The following is a 20,097-nucleotide window of genomic DNA, read 5'->3' as shown; positions in this document are numbered from 1 at the left end:
TCAAGCATTATCTCTGGGATTTGAGAGGGTTTCGACTTGGTTCGGGGAGGGCAATGTGCTCGAAACGGTCTTGATGGTGCCAGAACTGATTTGGATCGCTGAGAACTGCCAAGATGAAATCGAAAAGCGATGTTGGTCGTTGAAGGACGTCAAGGCGGTCATATCATTCATCTTATCGACATCTCAGCCTGACGTCGGACTCCCTGCCTCGTTCGGGCAGACTGCAAGGCGAGACGCAGCATACTTGATGACGCATGGTATCGAGAGTTTGGAGAATTCGACGGCTGTTTCTTGCACAGTCGTCATGAGACATTGAGAGACCATTATCTTTGAGGTCAAGAACTTGGCCGCCTGGAGGACATTGGTCACCACGATTTGCATACTCAACCACGAGGCTTGATCTCCAGATCGCCGAGAGGCTAGAATCTCTGCCCAATCTTCTTATCTGTACGAGGATGAGTACAGGATAGAATGCGATGAATGCAGAACATCTTCATGTCTGGAGGAGAACGAAACGGAGCCCGATCAGCAGGCCGCGGCTGGAGGACTGAACATTGAAGAAGATGAGCACCTTGAGCACGATGAGCATCAGGGAGACAACATCACCGCCTGAGAGGGCTTCAATCGACGGCTGTTGGGTACTGTGAACGTTGATGAGGATGCAACGTCAGCAAACATCTTTCAGGACGTACGTATTCCAGCTCATCAAACCGCTGGTGATTCGCCATGTCTACTGCACTGCGTTTGAGCGGCATTCAGCGTATTTGGACCCGTCTGAAGGACCCATTATGCATCGAAGATCGCTGAACTAAACACTTTATGTCCATCGGCTGGCAGAGGCTCTACAACATATACCTGTCGAAGTACAGAAGCGGATCAACCCTTCTGAAGGCTGCACCATCGACCAGCAACTACTATACTAGTACTGCTAGGCGTACTCCTTTTCGTGGCTGCTGAACTGACGGACTCCCATCCGCAGCTCCAGTACTCGGCTTATCAACCTCCACAAGATTATCGCTTCAACATCGACGGATCCGAAACCGATTCTACTTCCGCCAGGGAACGTTACAGGGGCAGGCAAGGATACATCCAGATGGAGTCTGTGAGCCATGGCGTGGTTCATCAACTTGGAGCTCGTTTCGACGAACACCGATACGGCCCGAATGCCTTGGTCGGATTCGAACTTGCTACCGATCGACAGAGCGCCCATGACGTTGCTGTTCACCAAGGAGAGCACGTATCTGAGCACTCGGACGACGCTGCAGCTTGATGTATCCGGAGGTGATCTTACTTGGAACATGTTGTACTCCATCGCTGTAGATCTCTGGCGCGTCCGACCCCTAAAGACCGGTCTGAGCGCCCCAAGCGTCTCTCTTCCACAAGTTCTCCTGTCGTCGATTCTGGACTCATATAGCTCCACGGGTTGCTGATTGCGGAACGACGGATTGTGTTCAACTTGTCAACGGCGTGGCCTGAGCTATACCATCGCTGCGTCCTGTCTCAAACCCCTGAACGAAAAGAAACTTGCTCTTCGACTTCCCCGCAACAACATAGAGATACCTCAGCAATCTGGGCTTCGAAAGATCTAGAATATCGTGCGTGCGTAGGGCTGCAGCATTTGTTTACGAATGAAGCGCTGAGAAACTCCTTTATCGACTATCGATCTTTGCGTTCGAAGCCTGGCCTCCGTTTCCCCCCTATACGGGTGTCAAATGCTATACGGTAGGAGAGGACTTCCAAAGCATTGCCCAGGGTCAGCAAATCAACGAATCAAGGTATCGCGAACAACGTGTCGATTCGTCGGCTTTGACATTCCTCAAGCAGTCGAAGTTCGCACCGAGACAACTTCCAACGGCGCAGCCCTGGATATTGCGAGCACATCTCGTTCGAATTGGTGAAAAGATACCGACATGGGCTCCTTTCGATCCTCAGAGCCTTCAGAACCTTTACGAGGCTCCCAAATCAGAGACATTTGCCCGTTCCTCATATCAAGCAGCGACATGGGATGCTCGACTTGCTCGGCGTCTTCTCAACCCCTTTCCTGAACAGCATTTCGAAATGCCACCACCAATGCCACGCTCAGGTCCAGCTACCGCTGGGCTCGGATCCGAACCAAGTTTTGCGACGACGCCCAAGGGAATATAGCTCGTGGAGATCAGCTTCAAGAACGAGTTTGCCTCTGGAACCTACGATCTCAGGCTTCTCGTACCATGAACGCGAGAGCGTCAGTCGGTGGAGCTACGATCCCATCGAGGAAGATCACAATCTTGGCACGAGAGACGCTGAGGGAGACCATGATGAACACATGCACGAGCCGCGGACCAGAGAGACAGACGAGGCTGAAGATCAGGATCCGTTCGCTAGCGCTGCTGACCCTTTTCGTCAAACGCTAGAGAATTGCCTTTGCACACACGATCTGCTGCCTCGATGCTTTCGTTGTGATGTTATTCGTTACCGACGAACATTCCAATAATCATAAATCCAATACATGAACCATGGCAGTTGGCAAATCCACCTTGGTTGGCATGAGCAATCCCCGCTGGTTGGCACGAACGTCCAGTTCGATTGCATCAGAAGCTACCGCCGAATATCTTCACGAGATCCCAAAAGTGATAAAACTCCCTCGTTGGGAACTTGGACGAGCGTAGAGACAACACGATTCAGCGCCATTTAGCACGAAGAACGATCAACGTCAACATCTACGTCTCGCTCCTTCGCACGAAGGCCGTCGACTTCAGGCAGCATCTCGATGACGAAACCTGTTCACCAATAAGCAGACAGCAACCTCTCGAACCTCTTACATCCTCGAGGTCGAGTGCGCTGTGTTTAATCGCATGTTCTTCGACCTGTCAGAGATCTCGTAGAGCTCCAGGTCCAGGACTACATCAACGGAGTAGGCGTTGCAGATGATGCATCATGATCATCAGGAGGCGTTCAGACGCTGTGAAAGGGGCTGTAGCTAGGTTTCTCGAGAGGAGCAAGGGGACTCCCCTAAGATCGACAATGAGTGTATTCTCACGACGAAAGAGAGGTACAGTGGAGCCTCGAGGGCTGTCGGGCTTGTGACTGCTGCGACTGTTGTGGGTATGGAGAAGGAGCGGGAAAGGGGCAGGAAAGGGGTATCGATTAGGATTGAATGGTTCGAGGACTTACCTCGGGCACAACGACATATTGCAGGCTTTCTCGATTCCAGCGAATTGTGTTCGGCTGCGACCTTGGGATCTGACGGCTCTTGTCCATGTCGGCTTCGAAAGATTGTCCTCAGAAATGGATTCGGCCATCGCTATCCATCGCCGCCGCATTGCCACATCATATCTCCACGCCGATCCAGAGACAGACACCAGATCCATATCATCATGTCCAAGCAGAATATACTGTCGTCTTCGCCAAAGAACGATGAAAGTACTGCCATGGGATATCATTCAAAACACCTGCGGTTCTGCCCGACGTTTGAAAATCGGCCCCTGAGTATACCTCCTTCGCTCCCGCCTCTATAAGATCTGGATTGGTCCAGGTCGTCTACGACATCTGCATCACCGTGAATCTTTACTAGACGATTTTGGACATCGTTGGATAGGACTCCTCATCGGCAAGGAAGAAGACGATCGTCTAGCGAGTTCGATAGTTCGAAGTACGCCGCCTCTCAGCGCGGCGAGGATGGAGTCAAAACGGCATCTCTCCCAGAGCGAAGCCCAGTCTCACATCTTCCAGGATCATTTTAGCGCCCCAAGATGTTGCTGCTCAACCTTTCGCCCTTCGACTCTTCACAACCTGCGTAAGCGGATTCTCTAGTAGTACTCCTGATGTCATCCCTGAGCACGAACTTGTGTCTACTCGGGCTATTCTCGTCATCGTTTCCTACTTTCAGAACCGAGTTCTCTGTCAAAGACATATATTCCTCACCCCCAGGCCAGATGCACGAGAGATACGTACGGGGGGTCGAGGATGGGAGATATCGGGCGGAGCACTGGTCCACTCGACTGATACGACATTTTCAAGAGAGAGAAATAGGCGGGCGTTCGAAGTCTCTATCATTCTCTTACAACTCTCGGGACCTCGTTGTCAAGGGGAACAACGACGATAGTAAAGCGTCTCGAATTAGGACGAAGGAGAATTGCCCGATCCCTTTCCTCGTTACGACGAGTGGAGTTCTGGCAGCGATTTGAAACTCGTCGATAAAGGGCCTTCGCTGCACGCAAACCGCTGATGTTGGTGGAGCACTCTTGGTAACAGATCATCCATAACCCTCTTTAACGTTAGTCTCCATGTCATCGCTGTTGCGGAACGATCCTCCGCACCTCCACATACTACACTCCTTTTCCAAAGCCTCCTACTCCTTTTCCCAAAACGACTACCCCGATCCCTTCTGAACTCCTATCTTACCCGATCCCTCAACTCCCCTAAACCCGCAAGTCTTTGAAACTCGATCCAACTTTTAAGTCTCCGTCGAATCTTAAGTTTTCTCAAATTCTTTAACCCCTCTCCAACCCTTGTCTCTCTTAAACTCTCTCCATCTAGCTGACCTCCCTCCGAATGTCAACCTTCTTAAACCTCGCCACTACTCCCAACCCTCCCGCACTCTCTACCCTCCAACGATTAAAGTTCTCCAATCTTCTAAACATCCTCAACTCTCAAATCTCAACTCCTAAGCCCTTAACTCTCAAACCCTCTTTACTTTCCCACACCCTCAAACCTGCCGAATCTCTCAAACCGTTAACAACTCTTACACCCCAGCTCTCAAACCCCAACTTCCAAGCTGTCTCGAACCTAGCAAACCTTCTCCACACTCGTCTCTTAACGCCTGACTTCTGAGCTCTCAAATCCGCAAATCTCAGACCCTCGCACCCTCAACTCTCAATCCCCCTTTCTCAACTCTCGACTCTTAAGGCCCAACTCCTAACCCTCAATCTCCAATCCGTAAGCCCCAACCCTCGATCCAAATCCTCAACCCCTCCCAAACCTTCTCGAACTTCCTTGACGCTCATCTCTCAACTCTCGACTCTCGATTCTCAGCTCTCAACCCCCAACACTCAAATCCCCAACACTCAACCCCCAACCCTCAATCTTGACGACGAAGACAAGATTGACAAGATTGACGCCGACACGCACTGATTCTGTCCGATTGTCCTCGAGGGAGGGTCTCCAGACATACGGAGGATGTGTCACTGCAGACTTCCGACTCGAATCCTCACATACGACATTGTCGTACTGCTCGTCCATCCATCACTCACCCACAAGCCGTGTGGCCAAGCTCCAGATCGTACGTCTTACGATGACCGCCGTTTCCCACACAACCTCGAGCACCTTATGCTCCTGAGCAATCCGCCGCATATGCTCAAACAGAAATCCACTCCGTCTTTATGCATCTTGTCCCACCAACCGACTCCTTTCCGTCCGTGGTCTCGTCTCATCTGTGGAGGAACCGTTATCTTCGGGAAACAGGATAGATGCTAAACATATTGTACGCAGCGAAGTGAGTTTGACTTCTTCCAGTCGTTTGGAGATCGAGGTTTTGATCCGGTCGGTACTCGATTCGCTATCTGGGTACATTCTCCCATCTTGTCGCCTGGAGGGTTTCTCCTGAGCTATATAGCCATCCGGAGGAGCCTTCGAGAGAGTTACGGAGATGCTGTACAGCCTGCCCGACATCCGTCGAAGCCGTGTTAGGTAGTAAAGGTAGCGGACGTATCGGCAAAGGTAGCGAGGTGGGAGAGGAGGAGAAGGAAGAGGAGGGTCAAGTGAAGGAGGCAAGAAGCAGGATGCAGCCTGAGGAAACAGGCGCCGGGCGGCAAGTGAGTGAATCACGTCGATGTATCGAACACGAACTTGTCCAGGGGCAATCGCTGGCGGGCATTTGTCTCGGCCTGGAAGGTGTTGATGAGCAGTCTTGGAGCTGAAGATCAACAAACCCTTGAGAAGAAGGCAGTGCAGAATCTACAAGTCTTCCGGCCACGAAGCTTCTCTTCCCAGAAGTCCCGTCGTACATAGTGGACTGTACCTGTTCGACGGCCGAGCACTAACTTTGACTCCATTCCTGCTATCTCAGGATTCACGACATGGCTGTGGTGTTCCTAGAGGCGTAGGGCATCGGGAGCCGCAAAGACGGAGAGCATAGCCTCGTTGCTCTTGAAGTACCAGGGGAGGGATGCGGGTAGCCTTGAATCCCATCAATTTACCAGCCGCTTCGACGGAATCCACATCCTACGCCTAAATCCTCGACTTGAGACGTCACCTTTAACGAGTGCACGGCGGTCTCGGCAATGCTCCTAGATATCCTCAATGAGCTGATGACTTCTTCCGGGCTGAAGTTTGGAGAGATCGCTCTTTTACGCACAGACTGCGCCAGGTTCAATGGTGAAACCTCTACAGAGTGCTGTGACTGCTGTAGTGACCGTCTCCGTAGTATGAAGTCATACACCGCTGCAAGCGTATGGTGATGGGAAGTTGAAGACAGTGCTGCTGAGCGAGAAGTCGGTACTGGCTGGTGAGACGGTGGCGTCGCAGACGAAGATTGTGGAAGAGCTTTGCTGGGGGAGGTGGAAGTTAGAGGCCTGGAGATGTATACCTCAAGGAGGTCTAGTCAGATCCTAGAGCGCAAAGCGTTAGGATGCGGAGGTGTGGGGAGGCCAATGCGTTTGCTTTTCGTCCCTTGCAGTCATTGCCATGTTTTGCGTCTTGAAAGATCCGAGTTCTGCGGCCAACAGTATCTAGGTCTCTTCGTGTGTCTTGTCTCGAGTGCCATGTTCCGATACGAGTGCCGCTGATGTTGCTGAGTATGGACACTGATGCCAAAACGAATTGACCTGACTTCGGGCTGTGCGAATGCAGGTTCTGTCGTAGATACCAACATTCCGCGGTCGCCAGGCGATGAAATCGTGAAAGCTGTCGGCGATGAAAGTCGTATGAAATGTGCTGTCTTTTGGAATTGGCCTGTCAGTCGCGGCAATACCGGCAGGTGATCATGTTCCCGATGTCGATGCAGACCAACGCACTGCCTCTCACCATCTACGCCGTCCTTCGACTCGTTGAGCATCACCCTGGTCTGCATCTTCTAGCTATCCGGCGAGGATGAGTGATCCACAAATCGAATAGTCATGACCTTCTGTCTCTTCTCCCGCATTCTCATTACTCTGCGTTCTAGAAGTGCATGATCAAGTGCCGATTGTAGAGCGTATAGATTTGGAGACAGTATCTAAAAGATTATCTTCGAAGGGGGGAGAGTCTGTGCCGAGAAGGAGAAGGAATGCGGAAAGTGTGTTTCAAGGACACCGTTGCTTTTTTGCTATTAACGGCGAGTATCTGTGGAGGGATTCGACGAGACGAAAGGTGACATGAAGCAAGTAATTTCTCGCAGAGCGTCTGGGTTATATGACCAGCGAAAGAGATGGGACGCACGATGATAGTTGTGGAAGTGAAATCACCTTGCCGTGTACAGGCCTGCCACAACCTACCTCGTGAAATCTCCTCGGTCGTGGTACGTCGGCCAGACTTCTGACGAGACGAGACAAGACTCTGCGACGCCTGGTCTCAACCTCCTCCACGGGTCTACGTCCCCACCTTTCCCTGAACTCGCCCGTGACTCTCATGTGTTGCGCAGGCATGTATTTCCCCATTCTCACAACGACTCTTCGGCAATTATGCCTGTCGCCGCCTTTATCCCTCTTGATTCCTTAGCACACTCTCCATGGACCTTCCTTTCCAGACCGCACCGATTCCTCGTTGTCGTCCTGATGGAGAGCACTCTGCCATGCGCATTCACGTGCCGAATTGCCCGTTTCTTCCCTCTGCTGCCTTGCGAGAGTGGATCCTCGCTGTGATCCGGCGCATTGCGTGCTCCTGTCCCTCGGTGGCAGTGTTCCATGGCGGTGATCAGGATAGATGGCGCGGAAAGTGTTTGGCATGGATGCACGTTGAGGGCGTCTTCGCAAAGTGTTGTTGTTGGTGTTGATCGAATAGAAGTAGGAGGGGGAAAGGTTGAAGTGCTGCCGTCTCGAGGTCGTCGGGAGTGTCCGCCGCTAGCAAGCGTGCCTGGAGACGGCGCCCGCAACGTCCAACTTCATCCACGCCTGTTCAACAGAACGACCAAAAGTCAGGCGTGGTGATGAAGTCGAGATTCGTCGACGAACAACACAACTCCCCAGCAATCCCCTCGCAATACCCCACCTCTTCTCCCCCTCCGCCCTTCAACAACACCGTCCGCGCCATGGCCAACACACCACCCTGCGGCGCATCCCCCATGCGATACCTGGACCGCGCTCATGTAGCACAAGCCCACCCACCCTGAGAATTCTGCAGGTGGATGCTCCCAAGTACGCCATGGAGACCGCGAGACACGATACCACAGCAGCAACCCCGAAACCACGCTCCCGCACGCCAGACACCGCTCCCCGGACCAAACACAAAGCTATCTCACCCCTTCAACCGCCATGGCCAAGAAGCTTCCTCTGTACGATCAGCTCCTCTTCGCAACCGCCCTCCAGCTTGCCACATACTTGGACGCCGACGAACCACCCTCTGGCTCGGACACTGACTCCGAATGCGTCACGACCCCTGGATCGGACGACTTCTCCGCCGAAGCCCACACCAAGCGCATTCGCCGGCTGGAGCTTGATCGGGACGAGTATGCGCGGAGGGGAATGCATGCTCAGGCGCAAGAGAAACAGGAAGAGAAAATCAGGCTTGAGAGAGCACATCTGCGGCGACGGGGCTTCAAGAGGGGAGGCGAGGAGCAGGAGTGTGATGACGGGGGGTTTGTCAAGAAGAGGCGGAAGTCGAGGGAGGAGAGGCAGTGGAGTGGTGTGGATGGCGATGTTGTGGGGCCAGGATATGTTGAAGATGGAGAGGTCGAAGATGGAGAGGGTCAAGATTGCGGATTTCAATGTGGTGAGGGTGGAGGCGGCGGAGAGTGGCAGGTGTATAACCATGTGATATGGACTGGACAAACCGGAAGTTGTTCTCTCTGTGGAATCGAGGCGTATTCTTCCCGCTGGAACTCCAAAGCGGCGGCGCCGATCATTGCCGACCATAACAGCGCGGACATGCACAGCGTCCGGCAATATCTCCCACATACTGCCGACAATAGCATGGACCATGGCGAGACCCAACCACCCAGTCATCAGTCACGTTCTCACTGATCACGGACGAACGCTCACCAGCTCTGTCCCCATGACCACCGGTTCTGAATCGAACAATTCCTGCACCATGCATCGACCGCCGCATACTATGTTCGTGGTATGCATGCCGTGGAGTACAACACCAGAAGAGCAGCTCCAAAGACTCTTCAAGAGCCTGTATCCCGAGAGAAACGCAAACGCCAGTCCTACGTGAGGAGCTGGCACAGAAGCCCGTAGTATCTCCTCAACCCACCCCTGAAGCGACACCAGCAAAGCGCAGAGTGCCACAAACAACATGGTCGTGCAGAAGAGGCAGACCGGTAGTGTCGACTCGTCGAAGGACCACCGATCTGTGGAACCTTCTCGCAAGTTCGCAGGGGTTACTCCATAACTAATACGTACACTCCTCCAACCATCTTCCCATAAACACCGCCGAGGGTATTCCTCATCGACAGGACTCGCGAAACACTTCATTGTCGTTCGTGTCGAGATCCACCTTCCTACCGGAAACCTCGCAAATTCGAGATCTTCAGCACTGGGCCTTCCAATTTCACGTACCGACCGCTCTTTAAAGATCGAGGAAGGGGAGCTGGAAGGAATAGGAGATGTTTAGATACGAGTACAATCAGACGTGGCGTGCGGGATCTTCGCCGGGTCTACAGACTATGGAGTAGGTACTAAAGTTCTGTGGGCACGGCGATAGGTAATGAGATTCCCCTTAAAGATGTAGAACAGGCCTATAGCTTTCGGGGCATTTAACCCCCAACCCTTCCAACACTTCAACATCCCCAACCTATCTCCCCAGCAGCAGCCTGCGCAAAACATCCAATCTCCTAATCTCCTAGTCCCCCTCGCACCCTACTACACCCTCCTACTGCCCTCACCCCAAACGAACCTCCCAATCCCCTCCCCTCCCCTCCTATTCCCCTCCTCTCCCACCTACCTATTTACAAAACAAGCAAACCCATCCAAACCCCTTGCATCCCCATCCCCTGCACACACACCCCCCAAACGAACGAACGAACGGCCCATCTCTGCCCCAGCCTCCCCAACGCTACTGGGTGTACCCGCCTTCCGGCGCAGACCCTTGCTTAGGGGACCGGGTTGTCGGGATTTTTCTCCGCTGGGGTGTGGGGAGTGTAGAAGGGGGGGTGTAGGTAGGTGGGCATGGGGTTGAGGGGTGGGCATAGGGTGGAGGGGTAGGGGCTCGTATTGGGAAGGGTCTAGGGTTTTGGAGGGGTCTAGGGGACGGGAGGAAGGAGGTTAGTAGGTTGGGTTTAGGGTTAGGGAAGTAGGTTTGAGGATTGAGATAACTGTTAAGAAGGTTTGGGAGGCTTGGGAGTTTCGGAGGGTTCGAGGTTAGTTATAGAAGGCTGCGTTACAAAGAAGGGGTAGGTGAGATTGAGGCATCTTAAGTCTAGACGTCTGGCAGGCAAGAATCTCCATGCCAGACCTCGTGGGCAACTCCTCCCTAATACTATCTACGGTAGCATCGAGCGGGACACCACGTCTCGTGTTCATCTTAGATTCCTCGTAAAGACAGGCTGTCCAAAGCCCTCAACGGCGATGTGCTGCATAGCATAAGTAGCCGGGCTTTGGACGAGGCCGATGTAAGCTTTTTTCCTCAACGCCATCGGAGACGTTGTCGTGCCCGGTGTCGAAGAAGAGGATGCTCGATCTCGATATCGCTTTGGGGCTTGACCGAGGTGGATGGAGTTTGGGAACGGCGTTTGCGGCTATGATCCGCTCTTGAGTGAGCTCTCACGTCAAGCGTTGGTGTATGACAGTATGGCATGAGTGCTTGCAGAGATATGTCATCTCGAAGACGGCCGGTTGGGTTTGATTTCTACCACGATTGTGGAGGCTGTAGATTAGAGTGCTTTTCCGTACGCAGGATAGATGCCGTCTCCGTCGAGTCTGCGGTCCGTCTCTCGAGAATTGGCGAAGCGAGCGCCCGCAGTCATCCACAGGCCACCGTGCCAGAGCGGACTGCTTTTGAGTCAGAAGCACCCAGGTCCCCAAACGAAGACCTGTTTGACTGCAAATGCGCTGGACTTCGCCAGACTCAAGGCGGAGATCCTAGGAGCAAGCTTGGAACATCATCCCAAGGCTTGAGTGCAAGCTTCCAGTGGCATGACATGGTCGGATACCAATACAGCGGAGTGGAACTCCTGGTGTCTGCACTGAACTCGTCTACTCTGCTGCGGCGTGCGTATTGAGGAGACCATAAACGTAGTATTGTTGGGGATCGGTGGCTGGAATCTCTGGAGTTGGAAATGTGTCGGTCCTGCAAATCAGTGGGGCGTGAATGAAATCGCGAGATTGATAGGGAGGAGACGAAACCGAGAAGAGAATCGATCGACAAGGAAAGGAAGAAGTTTGGAGCTGAGAGATTGGGCAGCGTTCTTGGTGTACCTCGTTGACGTGAGGGCGATTCTGGTGGATTGGGGGTAGCTGGATGAGAAGGCGGCCGTAGAATGCCATGGCGGATATGCACGAGAGCTATTACAATCTTCCAGAAGCGCCGTTCATCGTACCATTCACCTCCCACCCGCAGTCTTTGAGAGCATGCCTCAAGATGGAAACTCAAAAGAGGTTTTCGGATGGTTGTTAGCACGAAGTCATCTCCGCGCTGTTGGGCAGACTTGCATGCGGAACTGAGCGCACATCGTTCTCGGTCGTCGAAAGAATCTGAGGGCATAGCGAAGAAGTTGGCCGCATAGATTTGGAATGAATTATGAGGGAGGACGATCGATATAGAGGAGACGTCGTTCGGCAATCGATTGCGTGCGATCGAACGGACGGGCTATATGGAGAGGTTTATTTTGCGGCCCAGAAGCTGTAAAGGCCTTACTTCTGCTCCCCGCTACCCACTGCAGCCGATCACGAAGTCTCTGAGACCCAACTTGTCGTCCTCGTGGGTATCTCCTCCCTCGACTTCATCTCCTCCCCTGTGCCTCAGACACCCATCCACGCAACATGTCGGCCCACTTCGTTGTCTCCCATTCTCCATATCAAATCGTATCTCAACCCTTCACAATGCCTTGCTGCTCAACGTGGATGCCATGCGTCCAACGTTGCTGCCCAGGAGTCTGGGCGAGAGTTTCGATGGCATGTGGGGGGAATGGCGTGCCCATGGTCGTGGGGTCGCTGAGGATATGTGAGGGGGTGCCATCAAGCTCGCGCGACCAATTTGAAATGCTCCATACGGCAGAGAGTCGTGATGGGCGTAGTTGGGGTGGTTGGCGCGCGAGAAGTCAGTCCGGAGGCCTATCGAATTGGTGCAGCTGGCGTTTGGGCGGGCTTTTGCTGCTGTCATGCCAGTGCACTTCCATTGAAGGAGGCTCTGTGCTGGTTGGAGAATGTTCCTTCATCGCGGTTGTTGGAGGACCAGGAGGAAGCTGAAGATGATGTTGTGTCGGCGGTTGTTGACGCGGCAAACTAGTCTCTTCCCGGGCCGAGCTCCGCGACATCGATTTCGGCCCCGATCTCATCAACCTCCGTCTCCGCCTCTTTCCCTTTTCTCACCCACAACATCATCGCCTTGATCTCGAATCGCAAAACCACCGCCTGACGACAGACCTGCCTTTTCCCCGATTGCCTCCACGACACCATCACCCACCTTGTGAAGGCGTCAACAGGCTTGCCCAGAAAACTCCACCAGAGTTTTCCACAACCGACCGATCTTCATGTGTTGGACGAAGAATTATCCCCTCCGAGGACCAATGTGCTTGCAGCCAGCCGACTTGCAACACGGCAAAGGTAGTTAAAGCCGTTACACCATCGCCGATCATCAAGAGCAGGTGTTTGTTGAGTCATGGGGTGTGGGGGTTGGTTACGAGATCTGGATACGGCATGCAAAAGACGATTTTGAGGAGTTTTACAAAGTCTCGCGTTTTGCGAAGGAACTATGTTATCAACTCGATGAGGACTGTTTCGAGTCCATGAAGGTCACAAGGCACCTTCAAGTTCTGCGATTTTGGAGATTTTCTGGCCGAGACCTTGTTGCTTCCCAAGATCAAGAGAGATTCCATTGGTCGGCATGGGTTGCACGTCTACATCTGAAAGACCAAGGGAACGTCCAAGCAGCCCAATACCGTGACTGGCGCCGAGATGCAAGATGCTTGGGATTGGAATGAAGCTACGCCTGAACCAGAGGGTCAAGTGCACACGCAACCAGTCATTTATGACAACGCATAGGCTGTGTACACGATCGAGAAGAAGCCAATTCAAGGTTCAACAAAAGCCAACAAAAGATGGACATTCAAGTCGTTTCGACATTCGAGAGGCCAAGAAGGCAGCCACGCAGCCGAAGAAGAAGATGAAGAAGAAGAAGGTGATGAGAGAGACGAGGAACGATGACGAAGAGGTCGACAAAGCTACTCCGTGCGAGTTGAGCAGAGGTTACCCCAGCTATAGGCTCGTGGACGCCATCCTGACCAGTCGCCGAAGATATTGCCCAGCATTCCGTGATCTTCCACTCTCAGCTACTGAGCGGCAGAAATGGAACAACCGACCTCAACCACGCGAATCCAAACAAAGAGTCCACCTCCAAACATCCTGGCCAAGCATCTACAACAAGATCACATTCAGCGTCAGGCTCGGGAGATCAGCGGATGTACTGAGGAAGCTGGAGTGTCAGCGGGCAGTAAGAGCTTCAAGACCCGGCTTTCTCGGTAGGCATTTGAGGTGAGCTGAAGTGTGAAGGCTGACATGTTTGAGAATTGTATTCTACGCTTTTGCTACACATGATATCCAATTTACCGGCGTGATGTCCCTCTGCCTGGCCTGGGGCAGCAATCGTTTCGCAACCTTGTCCCCTTATCCCAGCTCGATACCTCACCTCTTGTGCTCTCTCATCCATGGAAACCAACCTGCCACTCACGCACTTTGAAAGGGCACATCAGTGAGAGTCACTCATAGGCTTCAGGGCGTCTGGAACCATCGAGCCAGACCCCATCACTACTTTGATCACGACGACGCTGCTGCCGATGGCCGGATGTAGAAGGGAATGGCAAATCGAACGTGGTATTGTAGAGTAGACATTTGATTCGATGATTTGAGAATGGTACTGCCGAGAAGGCTCACATACATGGACAGCAGTGTTGCTGGCTGTCGAGTGCGGCATTTCATGTTCCATCAATGTGTACTTGCGGGGTGGCGGGGGAGGAGTCTTCGCAAGTACCCCACCGCTGGCGGACGGCTGATGGCGACGCATGTTCGCTGCAGAGTGAAGCCGGTAGGCGAACGATCCGTACATCAGAGCAGAGGGAGCAGGCGGGCGATCTCGACTGCAGAGCAGAGGGAGCAGGCGGGCGATCTCGACTGCAGAGCAGAGGGAGGAGACTAGCGATCCCCCACCTCACAACAGCAGCGGGAAGTGACGGGCGGCCCCTTCCACCGAACAACAGCATCACAAAGTGACCCCAGTCGGCCTCGCTCGCACGCACACCACAGCATCACCCAAGTGGCCCCAAGAATGCCGAGAGAGCGCACACGCACCGCAGCAACACACAATGGTGGTTAGTCTAGGCGGTGGGAGAGAAGGACGAGAGAAAGCGCTCGCCTCGCAATAACAGACTTGTGGCTCCAAGAAGGACAGGCGCTCGCCTCGCAAACAGCAGACTTGTGGCTCCAAGAAGGACGAGCGCTCGCCTCGCAAACGGCAGACTTGTGGCTCCAAGAAGGACGATCGCTCGCTTCGCAACAGCAGACCAGGGTGGTCAGTTTAGGTGGTGGGTAGAAGGACGAGCGCACAACAGCAGACCAGGGTAGTCAGTAGGGATGGTGGCTTGTAGAACGACCGCACAACAGCGGATGAGAATGATCGCTTGAGGCGATTCGCTTTGATGGCGATTTCACGACAATAAGCAGGATTTGAAGTAGAACGAGTCACTTCGACCAGGATCCAGCATACGATGAAGTCCAGATTGTGGTTGAATGTCTCTAACACCTACTGAGAAAGAGTTCACCAGGCAGGGATTGATTTGAGAGGTCTGTAGCTCAAACAACTGTATACCTTGGAACTGGATCGTGGAGAGATTCAATACCGTCGATGAGCTCAAACTTTCACGATCTTGGACGATTCCATCCTGGATGTTGATTTGCAGAGCATGAACCGAGCCAAAATCAGGTCAAGGGAACTTCAGCATGAAGGGTTTCTATTCAACAACTCTCGCACAAGCTGTGTCGAGTCGTCCATGACAAAGTTATGGCCTCCGCATCCCCAAAACTCCAAACCTCCAGGCCTTGTGAACGAAACGTCGAACACCAAGTTCCCCTTCGACTGGAGTGCGTACATGTCTGGTATCCACGACAAACTCTTCAACTTCACCACCTATCACTTCAACTCCCCTTCGAACTCGTCGAGCTACCTCGAACTCCTCGACTTCCAGTACGTCTCCGTACATTCCTTATGTGCAAACCGAACTTGTGGACTCAGGCTGTCCTCGACAAGCGAAAAGAGAGCCTGCAGACTTGATTCGCCGCTACAATGACAATGCGAGCTTGGTTTGAAGAGGCAGAATCGGGCTCGATGGGACTGTATTGTACTCGAGCTTTCGGCAAAGGATAAGAACGAAGAGCGTCAAACATTGCGTATCCTGCAAGATGACGAGTAGAGAGCGTTTGCGGGGACAAAGAGCGTTTTGCCTTGGATAGCAGGCGGGTCATGATCCAGGTTCCTGGCGAGATGAAAGGGGATGGAGCCTGCGATTCTATTGACTCGTGCACTGGATGTGGTATTACCGCCTTCTTCCAGTGGGTATCGATGCCACCGGTACAATCGCTGCAGGTGACTCCAAGAAGGTGCCAAAACACACATGGTTTCTGCAGAATACGCATCCGGAATTGTCGACGCCATTGTATGATTTGCTGAAACTCAAGCCTGATCATCGAAAGAAACACCGTAGCCGACTTGTGCTTTTGGGACCTGGGCAATGACTACATCTTGGAACTGCTGTAGTCGACGACATCGCTCAGTTCATGATGTACGCCGGTGCCGTGGCTGGTAGCAGTCATGCTCAGATCGTCAGCGTGGACGGTGCAACAGAACCTCTCGCTGATTCCCTGGATCCCAATGTTCCACCCAAGAATGCTGACCCGCTGAATTCGGAACCTTTCAGACCTGTTCTGCCCTAGGCTATGCAAGACATCCATGTTGTTGAATCATCGAGCCCACGGCCACAATGTCATGATTGCGGTCTTGATTCTACGCCGTGCACAAGGCAGCCCATCGTCTTCATTCAACACCCTGTGCTTCCGTATGCGGGACGTACTCTTTCTTCTCGGGAGACTAGAGCACCTTCGCTATCCACAGGTTCTCTTCAGTGCCACTGGTGGTCCCTGGCAATGAGGCAGAAGTACAGTCCAGAGCTCAAGCGTCCATTCGAGATCAGCATGCCATGCGCTGAATCTTCAAGGGCTTGAACGCATCTCGCACGCACATTCCTCTTGTGGCTTACTGTTTTGAGAACCGGATTCGAGACAAGATCTACGCACACTACCTCCTCAACTCACACTGGACCACTTCCTGCGCTGACAACGCAGTTCCACTTAGAACTCGGTTGTTGTTCGTAATAGCCACGGGATCTCGATCTTGCTATCGACCAGTCACATTGGCTGAGCTAAAGGGAGAAAGATGTAAGGAGAAGATTGAAGATCAGCAGAGCGTCACGAATGCTTACGAAGTGATGAAGCTCTTCCGGCAAGGCATGTGTTGAACCTCCTTGCGGCGAGGCCGGTTGCAGCCGTTGGCTCGAGAACTGCACTGACGTTTTCTCTGCTTGAGACGAGAATCACCTTTCTGCACTGCTGGGGCCAACGACAATGACATATCACTCACGCAACAGTGGTTACAGCAACGGTTTGGTCAGTGTGTTCTTCGATGTATTCGATATGCCTGGCCGTTTATCTAACGATTCAATCTCCTGAGCTTTCCCAGTTACTGCAATCTCGTCAAGAGAGCTGAAGACTCCGGCGCCGGAGTGTCGTTCCCCGATCATGAACAACGGACTACGACTTGATGCTGCACGCAGATAGCCGAGCACTCGCACAAGATTCAGAGATGACTGCAGAAATGTTGGAGGCAAGACAATAACCGCTAGGGTAGATCGCAAGCCTCAGGTCTCGATGAGAAAGACTGGGAGAGCTGGGACCCCACGAAGCGGCCTTAATTGCCTTAACCCCTGGATACGCATGCTCAAAGATCACGACAACAACCCCACCCCCTTCAGCTCCTACCAAGACAACATGAAATTCCACGAGAGGTGTGATCACGATTTCAGTACATAACCTACAGTGTTCAAAACGCTGGGACAACGTATTACTTCTGGAAATGCTTCGAGGACCTACAAGCCATACCGCAGGACAATCGACCAGACAACGGCCATTCCCCATTCTGTAACATGTTCTTCTTTGATGAACTGCCCGCGAATGTCCACGTCTCCAGCCATCTCGACACCCATCCTGCAAAGTCTGCTTCCTTGATGAACTGCCCGCTGGTGTATCTGTCTCCGAGATCCGCTTCTTTGATGACCTGCCCACGGATGTGTCCGTCTCCAAGATCTGAACCACGCGTTGATGAACTGCCCACAGGTGTGAGTTCTGCTTCTTCGATGAACTGCCCACGGATTTGCGAGGTCTGCTTCTTTGATGAACTGCCCGCGGATGTTTCCACTCATCTCGACGTCCATTCTGCAAGATCTGCTTCTTTGATGAACTGCCAACGGATCTGGAAGGTCTGCTTCTCTGATGAACTGCTCACGGCTGTATGCTTCTCCAAGGTTTGCGTCTTTGATGAACTGCCCACGGGTGCATACTCCTCCAAGGTTTGCTTCTTTGATGAACTGCCCTCGGATGTGTGCCTCTCCAGTGGTCTGGCATCCATCTTCAACGACATTTGAGTTGAAGTGACGCCCAATGCGGAAGGTGTGGCTTGGTCTGTTGGCGTGCTTGCTGGCCGGTTTTGCCTTGACAATACAAATCAGCAGGCGTCTCTGTTCTCGCCCACAGGCCGGTAGTCTTGGATCGTCGGCGTGCTTGGTGACAGGTTTTGTCTTGGCAGCGTAAACGAGCGGTCCTCTGCGCTTGCGGTGCGACGTCTTCTTGGGTCATTGGCGTGCTTTCTGGCCGATTCTGCGTTGGCGATGAAGACCTGCGGTCCTCTCTGGCGGCACATCCAGGGCGTCGTGGGTCTGCTTGCCGGCCGGCTTCGCATTGACAATGCAAACTCGCAATCCTCTCGGTTTCGAGAGTTGTGTTTGATAGCCCGAGAGCTCTGTTTTGGTAATGACAATGCAAACGGGCTATCATCTCCGCGCGGAGAGCTGATTGTAACTGTCCGAGAGATATGGTGTTGGCGTGCTTGCTGACTGGTTTTGCGTTGACAAAGTAGAGTAGCTGTGCTGTCTGCTTGAAGAATCGATTGCAGTATCCGTGGAGATCACATGATCCACTGAGAACACGAGTAGGCCGAGCAGGAGTCGCTTTCTGCGTTTGACGTGGTGCACGGTCCTTGGCGTGCTTGCTGACCGGTCTTGCATTGATGATGTAAACTGGCAATTTCCTCTGCTTGCAAAGCTGCGGGTAGTCATCGAAGAGAGATGGCGTTTCCCGCGAGAGGAAAGTGAGTCCCGCTCGAGCCTTGTACGGCTTCGTTCGGGGTGCGTGGTCTGGGTGTCCAGCTTCTTCGTGGCCAGGACGTGACTCTGCTCAGCCTTGTACGGCTTCGCTCGGTGTTTGGCGATGGTGTGAGCGTTTCTGGGAGGAAGATTGCAGTTGGTTGGCGAAGTTGAAGTTGGTCGGCCGAGTTGGTGGTTGTCAGCAAAGGAGCAGAAATCTCCCCTGAACATCCAGATGATGGCGCAGAGGCTGCTGGTACGGGCGATAGGAAGATGTTGTGATGGGTGATGATGAAGATGGAGATGAATGGAGCGAATAACGCTCTGATTATGTTGTGTCTGTTCTTCCCCCTAGCTCCTGCCACACGGGACGCGAGCGGACCCCGAAAATCTATTTCGAGCGTAGCAAGGACTTGCGCTTCCTACTACCCTACCTCCTCTGGTACCCCGTCAAACAACGCAAACGCATCAACCTTCTATTCTTCAGCTACAACCAGATCTATACCGACCACTGGCGCCGAGAATCCACGCAACAGCAAAGCCAAAGCTGCTCGAAACCGATGAACCGGGCCAGACAACAACATCTCCGTCAATTACCAAGCTCCAAGCCCTTCACCATCTTACCAACGCCTTCAGTATCCACTGCAATACTCGTCGCTCGCCCTCTGCACTTCCACTTCCACCTTGCACCCTCAAAACCAGTCCATATCAGGGTCACAGCACCATTGTCCTGGAAGGTGGAGAATGTGGGATCCGAGTCTGGAACAGGATGTGGAACAGCTCGACACCGAATCATTCTCATAAGCGTTTGGTGACCTTAGATGTATCTTCTGGGCAGGTACCATATACCTGACGAGGAGGAGAATGCTTGGTGTCTTAGAACCACCCTCGAGACAACAAAGCCTTTCCAACTTCCCGCCAATGGCGAAAGCACCCGCTCAGCAAAGAGGCAATGTACAAAGAGAACGCCGGCTACGACGGTACAAGCAAAGACTGATCGTAGGAACAATCGATGCTCGGCGCGCGGCGTGCGTCGAAGACGGTGTTTCTAGGAGCAGGGGGAGATCTATGGATTATCATGACGAAGAAGTTTCATGAGTACGCAAGCAATTAGGCAGCGGTAGTGATTGATGCGGAGATCAAGTTGGCGAGAGAGTGATAGTAAGTGTCACGATGCAGGTATCGTCCCACACATTCGCTGTCGGATATACGGCAACATCGGCTAGGAAGGTGCTGCCCAAGATTAACAAACTTCGAACCGACACGACTTGCTAGCATGGAGGAACTGTAGGCACCGTTGACCAGTTCATGGGGATGGAGTTTGCTCTTGCAACAGCTATTGCGAGGAAAGCGATGTGAGGTTA

At 52.9% G+C, this 20,097-nt stretch overlaps 4 protein-coding genes across 4 annotated transcripts; 2 read left to right on the top strand and 2 right to left on the bottom strand.

The window, feature by feature from the left end:
* Positions 1-928: 928 nt before the first annotated feature.
* On the bottom strand, positions 929-1,312 carry M409DRAFT_29509 (uncharacterized protein; the record flags this gene model as incomplete). Its single annotated transcript, XM_033809502.1, has 1 exon — positions 929-1,312. The coding sequence occupies one exon, from the start codon at positions 1,310-1,312 to the stop codon at positions 929-931; it is 384 nt and encodes a 127-aa protein (XP_033660949.1).
* Positions 1,313-8,426: 7,114 nt separating this feature from the next.
* On the top strand, positions 8,427-9,134 carry M409DRAFT_60313 (uncharacterized protein; the record flags this gene model as incomplete). Its single annotated transcript, XM_033814431.1, has 1 exon — positions 8,427-9,134. The coding sequence occupies one exon, from the start codon at positions 8,427-8,429 to the stop codon at positions 9,132-9,134; it is 708 nt and encodes a 235-aa protein (XP_033660948.1).
* A 6,278-nt stretch (positions 9,135-15,412) lies between these two features.
* On the top strand, positions 15,413-16,253 carry M409DRAFT_29507 (uncharacterized protein; the record flags this gene model as incomplete). Its single annotated transcript, XM_033809501.1, has 2 exons — positions 15,413-15,517; positions 16,095-16,253. The coding sequence occupies 2 exons, from the start codon at positions 15,413-15,415 to the stop codon at positions 16,251-16,253; spliced, it is 264 nt and encodes an 87-aa protein (XP_033660947.1).
* Positions 16,254-17,126: 873 nt separating this feature from the next.
* Positions 17,127-19,529, bottom strand: M409DRAFT_60312 (uncharacterized protein; the record flags this gene model as incomplete). Its single annotated transcript, XM_033814430.1, has 5 exons — positions 17,127-17,406; positions 17,466-18,053; positions 18,124-18,692; positions 18,763-19,124; positions 19,358-19,529. 5 exons carry the CDS (start codon positions 19,527-19,529, stop codon positions 17,127-17,129), a joined length of 1,971 nt encoding a protein of 656 aa, XP_033660946.1.
* Between the last annotated feature and the right edge of the window lie 568 nt (positions 19,530-20,097).

This window comes from Zasmidium cellare (genome assembly GCF_010093935.1).
Source record: "Zasmidium cellare ATCC 36951 unplaced genomic scaffold M409scaffold_52, whole genome shotgun sequence".
NCBI classification, from domain to species: Eukaryota; Fungi; Ascomycota; class Dothideomycetes; order Mycosphaerellales; family Mycosphaerellaceae; genus Zasmidium; species Zasmidium cellare.
This window is presented reverse-complemented; position numbering and strand designations above follow the sequence as displayed.